General features: G+C 35.3%; 2 protein-coding genes across 4 annotated transcripts; both read left to right on the top strand.

The window, feature by feature from the left end:
- The first annotated feature begins 1,096 nt into the window (after nt 1–1,096).
- Nucleotides 1,097–6,739, top strand: LOC105160506 (homeobox-leucine zipper protein HDG1). 3 transcript variants are annotated; one of them, XM_088879927.1, is made up of 9 exons: nt 1,097–1,314; nt 2,619–2,833; nt 2,940–3,057; nt 3,164–3,841; nt 4,043–4,144; nt 4,257–4,469; nt 5,228–5,402; nt 5,478–5,830; nt 5,966–6,739. In XM_088879927.1, exons 2-9 carry the CDS (start codon nt 2,625–2,627, stop codon nt 6,347–6,349), a joined length of 2,232 nt encoding a protein of 743 aa, XP_088736053.1. In that variant the 5' UTR covers nt 1,097–1,314; nt 2,619–2,624; the 3' UTR covers nt 6,350–6,739. The 3 variants fall into 3 exon arrangements, with proteins under 3 accessions (XP_088736053.1, XP_088736052.1, XP_011076208.1); XM_088879926.1 differs by lacking the exon at nt 1,097–1,314 and adding an exon at nt 1,406–2,430 and having other exon boundaries at nt 2,616–2,833; XM_011077906.3 differs by lacking the exon at nt 1,097–1,314 and adding an exon at nt 1,410–2,430.
- A 729-nt stretch (nt 6,740–7,468) lies between these two features.
- Nucleotides 7,469–9,573, top strand: RPD1 (Ubiquitin carboxyl-terminal hydrolase family protein). Its single transcript, XM_011077905.3, has one exon. It carries the CDS (start codon nt 7,599–7,601, stop codon nt 8,955–8,957), a length of 1,359 nt encoding a protein of 452 aa, XP_011076207.2. The 5' UTR covers nt 7,469–7,598; the 3' UTR covers nt 8,958–9,573.
- Nucleotides 9,574–14,148: the final 4,575 nt, after the last annotated feature.

Genomic DNA, 14,148 nt, shown 5'->3' with positions numbered 1-14,148 from the left:
TTTCACGTTAACCCCCCGTGGTTTTGGAAATTATATTAAGCACTCTTAAGATTTATTTCCGTCTAACAAATAAATCCATCCATTAGCCAAAATTCATTGAATTTGCTGATTTTGACCAAAAAAAAAAAGTTGAATAAAAATTCATATTTACATTTGATCGATTTTTAGCAAGTCAAACATTTTTTTCCTGACTAAACTATATTTATAACAGTGAAGATATACCTTCTCACATGCATTGACACATGAAAACGTATGAATGTAATTGATCATAAAAAAATTTATTTAATCTGCAATAAATCAATAATAAGTCAATTGGAGGGTAAATATTGAATTTTTTTTTAATTTGTTTGCTAATATAAGCAAGTTCAATGAATTTAGACTAGTGGATGAACTTATTTGTTAGGCAGAAGTAAACATCACAAGTGCTAGATCTAATCTTCCACACCAAAGAGGGTTTACGTGTAATTATACCAAACCTCATTGGAGGGATGTGTAATTATCTCATTTTTCAAACCACATAAAATCATAAAACAACATCTGCCAGAAAATAAAAAAAAACTATTACAAAACAGAAAAGACTCGAATTCGATTAAATGAATAAGGACCTCAAAATAAAGTCTGATTTGCAAAATATCTCTATTACTTACATGAAAATCTTGATTTGAATCTTTTATTCATGTAAATGGATCGTTCTTGAATATTATCTGAACTGGTATATAAATAATAAATATACATATATATACTAATTTATTATTTTACATTTATAAGATACATCATTAACTCTGAATAATTTGAAATTCTTGATGCTTAGATATTTTTTCATATCAATATATTCCCATTTATATTCACAAAAAATTTGAAAAATCCTGCAAATTACTCTGATATTTCAAAGTATATCCTCAAATCAAATGTCAAACGGTAATAAATAAATTAATAAAGTGAAATCCACGCACCGAATCACGAGCGTGGAGAAAGGGCATCCGGACACAGCACACGCACATTTGTAATAGGAGACCCCACGCCTACCCACCCTTGAAAATCCTATTAACGTTATTGCTATATATACAATTTCATTTATTCGCTCTTTTTTTTCCTATTTTTTTTCCCTCTTTTCTACCATTTCAAGGTTCAAGAATTGGGGTTCCAAATTCAATCTCAAGGCCCTTTCTTTTCCTTTCTTCTGTTCTTTGGATTTCTCAAGAAAAAATCAATCTTTCTTCTGCAACAGAGTCAATCTTGAAAAGGGCCTCTGGAAAAATTAAAAAAAGAAAAAAGAAAGAATTCATTGAGTGTAAGTGTGCCATTGGAGTCACTGTAAGTCAGCTCTAAACCTGCCAAGAATCATTTTTTATTGCAAATAAATTAATAACTTCGAGGAATAAGAAGTCTACAAATCTGGGAATTTGTATTTATCTGATTCTTTTATGTGTTAGAGTTCAGCTTCTTCTGCTCTGATGGTCACACTCAGAAGTCGCAACATTGGACTTTGGTGTTTAGATTTTGTATGCATATAAGCAAAAAAAAGAATCAGTAAAAAGGTGGTGTACTTTAATGTGTTATGTTGTCCTGTTCTAACCCTTTTTTCCCATAGGATGATGATTTGAGAATCACAAGTTAGGAAAAAGCTAAAATAGTGAAAAGGGTCTTTTTCTTTTGATGGAAAAGAATGTGGTTTTCTGGCAGTTTTTGTCGATTTGAAAGGGTGTTGAGAAGTCTACGTTGCGGTGTGGTTTTTTATGTGTGATGCCCTCTATTTTCTTCTTAAAGGCCCTTTTGTTTTTCTTCTTTACTGGGGTGACGGCTAAAATAGTCAAAACCCGAATCTTTGGTTTTATTAGAAGAGAACTAGGGTTTTTGAAGTGGGGGCCTGGGTATGGTTGTGACTTGTGAGAGCGTAGTAAGGAAGCTCTGTTGTCATGTACCAACCCCGTTTGGTTGTTCTTAAATTTTCTGGCGTTTTGGTTGGTGAAAATATGTGTTTGAGGTATAGCTAAGTTCTTGAAAGGCAAACCAGAACAGTGAATGCTTGTGCTGCCAGGAGTTAGGCTTTTGCGTGTGTTATTATTACTTTCGGTTATTGCTCGTAGATTTATATATGGAGATGGGCTTGTGGTGTTGAGGAGGAAGATGAAAGTTTGAAAGAGAGAGCGCCATTTTGAGTCTTGAGCTTTTTCTTGGAAGATAAAAAGGGTTCTCTTGTATTCTTCTCCTCTCATTTTTGCACTCTTTTAGATGAGCTTTGGGGGGTTCACTGGTAAAAGTAGTGGCGGCGGTGTTAGTGACCATAGTGGTGGTGGTGGGAAAATGGTGGCTGATGGTTTATGTTCTTATGGTATCATGTCAACTGGTGCTATTTCTCAGCCTTTGCAAATGGTCCATTCTTCTCATTCTCAACCTATGTTCATCTCTCCGCCCCTTTCTCTTGCCCTCGTATGAACTCTCTCTCTTTCTCTCTCTCTCTCTCTCTCTCTCTCTCTCTCTCTAAGTGTGTGTGTGTGTGTGTTGGCAAATGATTTTTATCTTCTGTTTGTCTTCTTGAGTTTTTAATATGTACATGTAATTCACTGTTGTTTGTTGTGTGATTGGAGTAATAAGTTCTGGGGTTTCTGATGAAGCAGCCTAAGATGGAGAACCTTGGGGAGATGGGCTTAATGGGTGAAAATTATGATAGTGGCTTAATGGGAAGGACAAGGGAAGATGAGCTTGACAGCAGGTCTGGCAGTGACAACTTTGAAACGGCATCAGGGGATGATCAGAACACCACTGAGAATAAGTCATCAAAGAGGAAAAAGTACCATAGACACACTGCATACCAAATTCAAGAGCTTGAAGCGTAAGTTTCACTATTGCCTCTCGTCTCTATTTCTGGTTTTGTTGTTTTAAGGTAAATACTAAATCAAAAGAACTTTTAGTACTCGCTGAGGTTTTTGCTCCTTTAGTTCTTTTAAGGACAATCCACATCCTGATGAGAAAGGAAGACTAGAACTTGGCAAGAGACTAGGCTTGGAGCCGAGGCAGGTGAAATTTTGGTTTCAGAATAGAAGAACCCAAATGAAGGTAATTTGCCAAAATAGTATGCTTGTTTTAGGTGAATCCCGTTTGTTTTCTCATATTAAAGTTGCTTGTTGAATTGGCATTACTGATATGAGTGTGATGATTAAAGACTCAACTGGAGCGCCATGAAAATTCGATCCTAAAACAAGAAAATGACAAGCTCCGCATTGAGAACATCGCCATGAAGGAAGCCATGAGGAACCCTATATGCGAAAATTGTGGCAGCCCAGCTATTCTTGGAGAAGTACCTATAGAGCAGCACCATCTTATGATTGAGAATGCGAGGCTGAAGGATGAACTCAGTCGACTTGGGATCCTAGCAAACAAATTCTTGACTAGGAACGGTGGTTCCATGCCTCCAATGGTTTGCAACTCAAAGTTGGATCTTGCAGTAGGAAGAAACAGCTTTTGTGGTTTGAACTCTATTGATTCTGCTTTGCCTTTGGGACTTGACTTTGGCAATAGGGTGCCTAATGCATTTCCCATGATGCAAACCAATGGGCCTGCCGTGGGCATGATGGGTGTTGATGCTCCCCTGGACCAGTCGTTGTTTCCAGAGCTTGCGTTGGCTGCAATGGATGAGCTGATGAAGCTAGCCCAGCTTGATAGCCCTCTTTGGTACAGAAGCTTGGACGGAGGCGGAGAATCCTTGAACCTTGATGAGTATATGAAGACATTTCCCCCTTGTATTGGCGTGAAGCCCAATCATTTCGTAACTGAAGCAACTAGAGCTACTGGTACCGTAATCATCAACAGCTTGGCACTCGTGGAAGCATTGATGGATGTGGTAATTTCTTCAATTATTAACAAGAATTCCTACTCCCAATACCAGATTTATATTATACTTATATTCAACTTATTGTTCCTCTACCAATGCAATTCATGGAATATAGCTTCCAATATGAGTGGCAAATATTTAAACGAGGTTCAAGTTTGGTATATCGTCTGCTTCACATCAATGGATTTCTAATATGCTTTCAGTATGCAGAATCAATGGACAGAAATGTTTCCATGGAACATAGGGAGAGCCTCAACTCTTAATGTAATCTGCCCTGGAATGGCTGGAAACAGAAATGGTGCACTGCAACTGGTATAGTATTCTTACCCCTCCAAGACCCTCAACATAAACCATGGGGAAACAAAATATAAATAATTAAATAAAAAAAGAAACACCTGAAGTCACTTTCTATCATGTATCCTAGATGCAAGCTGAGTTCCAAGTTCTTTCACCTATGGTCCCCGTCCGACAAGTAAAGTTCGTTCGCTTCTGCAAGCAGCATGGACAGGACATGTGGGCTGTGGTTGACGTGTCTGTTGATACCATCTTCCATGGCATAAGAGGCAACACTTCTGTGAATTGTAGGAGACTCCCTTCAGGTTGCATTGTGCAAAACATGGCAAATGGCTGCTCCAAGGTAACTGATGACAGTGAATTAGTAAAAGAGTTTCTCATGTCTGAATCCAACCTTAACCAACTCGCCTTAATTAGACGGGATTCTAGACTGGGTCATTATTGTATGTAATTAGATTAATGCGGATAGCTTGAATCCAACCCTCTTGACTTATGCTTGGCTTTAATTATTTTAAGCTGATCTTTATGATTCTTGACCATGAAAACTTCTAACTTTTACAATCCAGTACTTTAGTTGTCTGTTTCCAGTTTAGGGATGAATAGATGGAAAGCATCTGCAATATAATATTTCAAGACAACATAGATATTTGCATTTCAACCATATTTAAATATCTATAATCTTTCTTTATGGTAATGGCGTTGGGACTATAATTTTTGGTTGTGTATGGTTAAAGATACGATGCTTCTATTCTTCTCTCTCCCTCATCCTCCCCCCCCCCCTCTCTCTCACACGCACACACATACACATGTAATCACATGAATATTTTTTGTTATCCACGAGGCTGTATAAACTGGATTAAACTTTTTGTATCTTCTGAAGTTAACTAGTGACAGCCTCTGGATATGTGTTTCATCTGCACCCTAAGCGAGGAAATATTGGCATTATGATATAATGATTGTGATAGTAATACTTGATTTGATAAGCATAACATCTTTCTTTATACTTATTTATTTTCAATTTCTCTCATAATTTGCCTTTTCCCATACTATATTTCTTTCTTTGTATGATGAAACATATTAATCCTAAAAGATGAATTTCAGGTAACCTGGGTTGAGCACACGGAATATGACGAGAATATCATCCATAATTTGTACCGGCCATTACTCAGGTCTGGACTGGCATTTGGTGCACAGAAGTGGGTTGCCAACCTACAACGCCAATGCGAACTTTTTGCTACCATCAGGTCCTCTATGGCCTCCAGCAGAGATAATTCAGGTGCGACATTTATATGCTTTAGTTGCTCTCTGCAACAAACAACACTGGACGCTCAAACTCTCCCATGTTTTTCAGCACTTTCTGCAAACAACAAGAGTATCGTCATGCTGGCACAACGCATGACTCGTAGCTTCTGTACCGGAGTTTGTGCCACCGTCCACAAGTGGGAAGTAGTCCAAAGCTCTGATAATACCAAGTTGATGATGCGGAAGAGCATGGGTAATCCCGGGGAGCCACCCGGTGTTATCATGAGCGCTACAACTACAGTTTGGATGCCTGTATTACCTCATCATCTGCTTGAATTCTTGCAGAATGAGAAGATGAGGAGCCATTGGGACGTCTTATCTCAAGACGGTCCTATGCAACAGATGTTGCAGATTCCCAAGGGCCAGGATCCTGGCAACAACATCTGCCTTTTGAGTACTAGTGTGAGTGGTCATGCAATGTGTTAAACTTACGCTGCCTATTCAATATGTGAAACGTCTTGGATGTTCCTAAGACCATGGATGCTCGGTCAGTTCTCCATTTATTTCAGTTTCATTTTCTGTATTTCAAATTTGCAGGCTCCAGCATCCAGTGCAAATCAGAGCAGCGTGCTGATTTTGCAAGACACTTGTACGGACACATCCGGATCACTCATCGTCCATGCAGCAGTTGAAACAACATCAATGAACATAGTGGTGAACAGCGGTGATTCTTCCAGCATTGCCATCTTGCCATCGGGTTTTGCAATCGTGCCAGATTGTTATTCCAACTCCAACAATTCCGAGAACGGCAACGAGGGACATCGCGGTGGCGGCAGAAGCGGCTCGTTGCTTACCGTAGGGTTCCAAATACTTGTCAACAATCTGCCTGCAGCCAAACTAACAATGGAATCCGTCGACACCGTGAAGTCGCTCATTGCACGTACGCTTCAGGGCATCAAGTCTGGTCTCCAGTGCAGTTAGCGCGCATTCATTTCCTTACAAAAGCATACTAAATCTCAACATGCATGAAACTTGTCCATAAAAGAGAGAGATCAGATGCTACAAGGTTGGAGATGGCATTTTTGGACAGGGATTTGAGTCAAGAACGAACCTTTTGGTGAAAAGAAAAGAAACCCTCATGGAGTAGTATCAGGTAATGAAGTGTTGTTGGCACCAAGTGAAGGGTTGTGGTTCGGGTATTGACTCAAATGACCTGCGAAACAAAGGTTGTCTCTTTGTATTTAAATATGTTGTTTCTTAAAAACAATATACTGCTTGTGCTTACACCTTCATTTCATTTCATTGGTTTGTAGAAGATTTTGAACAGGTTTTTGGGTTGGTATTTATGGTTTGAGTTGTGATTGGTTTAAACCTCTCCAATGCTTCCTCTTCTCTTCTATATATGTATTTGTGTTTGCATGTAAAAAAATTGATAAACTACTTACATGACATCCTTAAAAGTTATTACAATGCTAACTATATTCCTATTCCTTTTCAAACTATAAAAATTTTCATATGTTAATTTTCCATCCTTACCAAATTAATTATTGCTAATTTTTTGTTGTTACACATACAATAATTACATTTTAATAAAATTTTAAAAATTATCATTGATTTGGGAATGGGATGATACACATATGGTGATATGAGGTTTTGATAATTTTATAAGAGAGAAAGATACCAGCTTGCATGCGGAGTATATATATGTTAAATGAAATAGAAAATATAGTGTATATATTAAGGGGTAAATTATAATTGGTTTTTATGAAATTTGCTATAATTACAACTGTTCTCTTATTATTTGAAAAATTACAAATGCCTTCATTGAATCAACGGTCTCTAACAAATATCCCAACATAATAAACTATTGTAGAGAATATTTATTAGACGATTATGAGAATATTTTTAATTTTTAAATAACGACAAGTATTAAAAAATTATAATAAATTTTGAAAGAGTCCGTGATTTGTTCTTTATTAAATGAGCAATAATATAAACAAAACCTTCCATTCACTGTATTCTCTTTTGGGCCGTGAAGCCCTTTTTGTAACCATTGTGTTCTCTAAGAATTCCAAAATTACACTACGACCCACATTACTCTCTTTAATATCAGTTAGTCCCCACAATTCATTCTAATTTCCACCAGCCTCCACTCCGGCTTCCCTGTTAATACACCACCCAAAATCAAAATCAAGAACCTTAAACCCCCAAAACCCTAAACCCCTGTGAAATGCGAGCGTTTATTTCGTCCGCGTCAAAGCTATTCAGCTCCAGAATCCTTACCCGATCCATGTCTCAGTCCACATCCATACCCAGAAAACAAGCGCGAGTTCGAGACCACGGGTACGACGACTACATGGAAATCGAGAAGAAAGTGCGCAAAGTCCTCAAATTCCAAGAACTTATCCTCTCACAACCCAACAACATGATCTCCATTTCACGCCTGGACTCTCTCTCCCGCCGGCTCGGATTCAAGCAATTTGAATCGGGTCGGTTTATTCTCAAATTTCCGCACGTTTTCCAAGTGTTTGAACACCCAGTGCAGCGAATCCTGTATTGCCGGCTATCCCGGAAAGCAGTTTCGCAGATTGAGCAAGAAAATGAAGCACTTTTGCGGCAAATACCCGATGCTGTGACCCGGATAAGGAAATTGTTAATGTTGTCAAATACGGGTCGAATTAGGTTAGAACATGTGCGCATTGCGCGGAAAGAGTTTGGATTGCCGGATGATTTCGAGTACTCGATAATTTTAAAGCACCCGCAATTTTTCCGATTGTTTGATGCTGATGAAACTAGGAATAAGTATATTGAGATGGTGGAGAAGGATAGCAGCTTAGGTGTTTGTGAAATTGAGAGAGTGAGGGAAAGAGAGTACAGACAGAAGGGTATTGATGCTGAGGATATTCGGTTTTCATTTATCGTTAATTTTCCACCCGGTTTTAAGATTGGGAAGTATTACAAAATTGCTATGTGGAAATGGCAGAGGCTGCCTTACTGGTCGCCGTATGAAGATATTTCTGGGTACGACCTGAGGTCGTTGGAGGCACAGAAGAGGATGGAGAAGAGGGCGGTGGCAATGATTCACGAGCTGTTGTCTTTGACAGTGGAAAAGAAGATGTCATTAGAAAGGATTGCGCATTTTAGGATGGCAATGGATTTGCCCAAGAAATTGAAGGAGTTCTTGTTACAGCATCAGGGGGTCTTTTACATTTCGACAAGAGGGAATTATGGGAAGTTGCACACTGTTTTCCTGAGGGAGGCGTATAAGAAAGGGGAATTGGTGGTGCCAAATGAGTTGTATTTGGCAAGGAGGAAGTTGGCTGAATTGGTATTAGTGAGTCCAAGGAAAGCGAGATTGGATAAGGAGTTGGTTAATTATAGGAGGGATGGACTGGAAGATGATGCGAAGAGTGCTAAAAGAGACTATATGGAGGATGATTTTCAGGTGAATAGGAATGGCAGTGGAGACTTGGAGGTTGGAACTGAATCAGATGGTGATGTGGATTTTAGTGATGCTTCTGTTGACTCGGATGAGGGTGACAGTTCTAATGAAAGTGGTGTGGAGGAGTCTTGTGCAACAAAATCATGATGTTATTCCAAAATTGCTGGTAGCTATCCATAACATTGCAAATGCTGTATTGCAGATGCCTTACTTGGGGAAACTTTGGAGGCCGGAAGAGGTGAACATATCAGGATGTGGTTCTTATGTGCGAGATCGCCTTTTCATCATTGCTGAAATAGTCCAAGTCCTAATCATCTGATATATTATAAGAACTTCACTTTATAGTTTGACATGCAATATGGATGGAGGAGTTGCACACTGCAATATACTTTTGATGCATCTGTAGATTTGATCATCCATACCACGCATGCAAAGGAAAAGTCATCCAGTGGACGGTCAAACTTTGATGTCTTGATGGTAGATGGTATCAAGCTTGCAAAATGAGGATGTTGGACCATAACTCTCCTGCTAATGAAATGGAATGCGGGACTGGACTAAATTATTATGTTCACTTCAGTCAATGGTGGTTTAATTGCTGATTGTTGAGGAAATCGCCTGGAACTGCAGGTTTTAGTGCTTACAGAATGCAATATTGCATTGTATAGGGTGCCATATCCATAGAATACTTATGAGGGGGGTTTCATGAATTCAATATATAACTCAGGTGCCTAATTCAAATCCGCAGTAAGTTTTTTCTCCTCAATTTCATGTGAATTCTTGTTCAGTCTAAACTATGTCTCAACATGGGATACATCGAAGCAATTTACTGATGTGAAGATTATGTGTCTGAAGCACATATCTTAGCCCTTTCCCCAATCTCAAGATTGTGGTCCTTATTACTGATTATGCCAATGAAAATGTTTGAACTCTTGAATCTGATGATTTTTATCTCAAGGTATTCCCATAAATGATAAATCTTGGTTTTCCAAATACTGCAATAGGATCCAAATCCCACAAAGACAAGTTGCTTATGTAATTGATGATTGCAAACTTGCAATAAACTATTGACAACTAGGTTTACTTGAGTCAAAGATTAAGGTCAGAAACTCAGATATTTAAGGATCCATATTTGCAAGTCTCTTTCAAATGAAATCATCAGTTACTACATAAGACGTTGATGATGACATTGTTCCTCTGCAGGCACGCCACCTTTGTATTTGTTAGTTGTTAATTCTTGAAGATATTTTGAATGGAGTGAATTATTATATTACTGAAATGTGTGTGATCAGCTGACCAATCTATATCTGATTCGATTGATTGATAATTGATTACATTGCATTGTTTAATTCCGAATGCTTATTGGTGAACCCTTTTCCTGGATTTGGATTCAGTAAGAAGTGTGAATTTTTCGATTGGTAAAATGCGGGAAAACTTAAAAAAAAAAAAATATTATAAATAATCTGAATTTATTTTATTTAAAAAGTAGTATTTATCTTAGGAAAATCCTAGAACCCATCTTGGTATTATGAGTTATACATTTAACTTTAAGGCTACGTTTGGGGTAAATTATTATGAAATTTGTGATTAAAAATAATTTATAAAACCCACTTCAATTGCTAAACCCAGCAGCCACGTCTCTTGGTGGGTTCTTTTATTAAACAGAAGTAGTGATTAATACGGGGCGGAGCAATACATTTTATGAAGTAAATATGAATTCCTCAATATGAACAACAGAGCAAGACGTGTAATAGCAGTTAAACAAAATTACCTGAGATTAACTTTTACATTTATTATTGTATGGATGATGGAAGTTCCTTTTCAATAATCATTGTCTCATACGTAATAACTACTTCTGCTTAATCCAAATGCAACCAAAACCTCCTAACCCTTTATCTCATTTTTAGAAATTATTTATCATACATATTTCAGGATCCATTCGTCATTTGTAATTGTTTTTTTTTTTTTCTCGTTTCATCACAAAATAAGATTTTAAGGGATTATAATTTTAATTTTAAAATTATATATTCGTCGTCGAAAAATTCAAGATCAAATGAATTTAAATTAATTTTTATAATAAATAATAATTATAAAAAAATAAAAAGAATGAGTGAGTGTTGTCAACAGCCAGAAGCCAACGACCCCAAACAAATAGTACTTGACTACTGGATCAAACATTTAATTATCCATACGAAGACTATGATTTTATTTTATTTTATGTTTTTACTATATTTATTAATTATAATATGTATTTGAAGGAGGTATAAATTATGTATTACCAATTTCTAACCACTCAAATCTCTTTGGTGGCATCCAGAAATGATGATCAACTTGACACAAGTCACTTTCACGTACTCACCTAATACCATAAATAATTAAACACCTCGACCCCATTTTTGTTGTAATAATCGATATTGATCATGTCTCTTACTTTGTACTTATCCATGTTTATTAGTATAGAAACATCTCATGAATATGTGGAATACAAGCAATAGGTATCTTATAGATTCTTAGTCATGTAGATTCTTAGGGTTGAGAAAATTGGACATTCTTGTCAATTTTTTATGTTGTTGGAAGGGTGTTGTTCCAATGGTGTTAAGTATTATTAATATATTGTAAATTTGAATTTAATGAATTTTTATGTATATTTATATTTACAGTGATCTAAATTTAAAATAGATGTCATCTATATGAGTGTATCATGTATGGGCAGCCGTTACGATTTCAAATATAGTCATCAGATTATATCTCCACAAATCAAGTCAGAGAGCTGGCAATAAGGCATAATTCAATTGACGAAGTTGAGGTCTTATGACTCTAAGGTCAATAGTTCGAATCCCGTCAACGTGTGGGATATTATTCTAATTTAATAATAAGCGTTGATTAAATATAACTATTTGATATATATATGATTATTATAGTTGTTAGATATAAATATTTGATATTGATGATTGTAATCGATTTATTTAAAAAATATTTGATATGAATGAATATTTTGTTTCTTAATATACTACAGTCCGTGTCTTGTTGAGGCCTTATTATCATAGACTAAGTACTAAGATAAATCATATAAATAATATTTATAAAAAAGCAAATTAGAATAGGAAAATTTAATAAATATCCGATAGTTGTGTGTAGATTAGGCACGTAAAGAAACTTTGATTCACTTCTCCGGACCTACTTCTCTCTACCTTTCTGCTTATCCAAACATTTTATACACATATCATAAATATATATATATATATATATTAAATTAATAATAAAAAAGTTAAATTCGGGTTCCCACCACCATAATTTTGATAATATATTAATAATGATAATAATAAAAGTTAGGATGTTCCCTCAAAAAGTTTGAATTTTTGTTACAGTGAAAGAATAGAGACAAGAGCAGAGCAGGTCCCTCAAATCTGAATGGATGTTCCCCAAACCCACCTAATTCTTTACGTACAATCCGAGTATTGTTGTACTATAATTAATTACCATCTATCTATCCATATATATATATATATATATATATAATATAATTATTTTTAAATTATTAAACCTGTTTTTCTGTACTAAACAGGGGCTAATTCTCTGTTCAACGCAGGTTCTTTAATGCTCCTAATTAATTAATCAATTTGTCTTTTATTACAACAAATAATAGGATAAATTACAATGAATTTTCTCGAAATTGTCATAATTACATATAATTTCTTATTATTTGAAAAATTACTGATATCTCTTAATTTTAACGATCGTCCACCAACTAATCCATCTCACAGTCCCCATTAGATTTTCTATTCATTTTTTTTTGTTAACTTACTCAAAACGTACTCTTGATCTATGAATTATAACTTTTAATAGTTTAAAATTTATATTTATATTATATCACATGAAAGCTGGTTATATTTTATCCTAAAAATAATGTGATAATGAGTTTTGAGTCAACAATTATAGTGATAAGTTGTGGTAGAGTAGATTCATTAGATGGGTCTAAACCTGTGAGTAGTGAGTAGCTCAGAGTTTGATGTACTTTGAGCTTTTTTTCCTGAGAATTTAATTGGTGGGGTGGGGGAGGGTGTAGGGTAGGGTGGTGGATATTTTGCAGCTGAAATTAAGGCAGCGGTGTGGAGAAATTGTAATAAGAGTGGATGTCCGATTCCGAAGCAAGGGGCAAAGGGGTCCACTCATTACGGACTACTATCATTTCATTTATGTCTCTCCCCTTCATTTTTCTTCTCTTTTTTCATTGAGATTGTTAGTCTCTTAATCCATCGTATAATTATACATAAATTTTATATGATTTTAAAAATTATATTTAATATTTGTTTATATTTTAATAAATATATTTATTTATTAATTAAAATTTATTTAATTTGTTGATATTGATAAAAAAAATTAAATAAAAATCTGTATTTATCTCTTATTGATATATTGCAAGTCAAATAAATATTTTCTAATCAATCTGCATTTATCCATCTTCACACATTAATACATGTGATGAGATATATTTTTTACTTTGTAATTACAATTTTATCAATAAACTGTAAAAATAAACATTTAAAAACTAATTTTTATATCACATGTCAACGAATAATAAATCAGCGGTCCAAAATTTTGGTGGTGCTAAAAGTTTTAGAATTTCAATATTTAAGAATCTAAATTTTTAGTTTATTTTATTTTCTGCCTTTTTTTCAGAGGTTTTTCGATGCAAAAACCTGCCGTATTTATTAGTAATGGAAGATTTTTATAATAGTATGAGAAAGATAATTTATTTATACTTTTCATTAAGTGAGAGATCCTAGAATAATCACTATGATTTGACAAAAAAATGAATTACCTAAAATGCCCCTGACTATATTTATTTTTTCCACAAATAATCGTGTTGTTTTATTAATCGATTTAACTAATAACTTTTTATTCCAACACATTTGAAGTATTTTTATTTTATCAGTTCTGGCAATTATTTATTTTTTTAATTTAATTAAAGATATAATAAAAATTTAATTATATATATATGTATGTGGAGTGTGGTGTGTATATATATATGAAGTCCCATATATATCACCAAACTCAACCAAGTTGCTTTGCTTGTGATGCAAATCATTAGAAAATGTAAAAAAGAGAAGGGAATAAAAGAGGGGGCAAGAAAGACAAACGCCAATAAGTTGAAGAGCTACGGATTTCAAAGCAAAGCATTAAAGAATTACATGTAAATCCAAAATTTCGAACAAGAACATCAAAAAACACGCACCAAATATTCAATGAGAGAGAGAGAGAAGGCAAAAAGGGTTGCCTTGACAGCGGCATCCACTCCCTCTTTTCTTCCCCACTATGCTTTCTCAAAGCAAGACATCTT

The sequence above is a fragment of the Sesamum indicum genome, linkage group LG4, assembly GCF_026168435.1.
Source record: "Sesamum indicum cultivar Baizhima isolate 11 linkage group LG4, ASM2616843v1, whole genome shotgun sequence".
Classification (NCBI taxonomy): domain Eukaryota; kingdom Viridiplantae; phylum Streptophyta; class Magnoliopsida; order Lamiales; family Pedaliaceae; genus Sesamum; species Sesamum indicum.
Note: the sequence above shows the minus strand (reverse complement) of the source record. Positions and strands in the feature narration are given on the sequence as shown.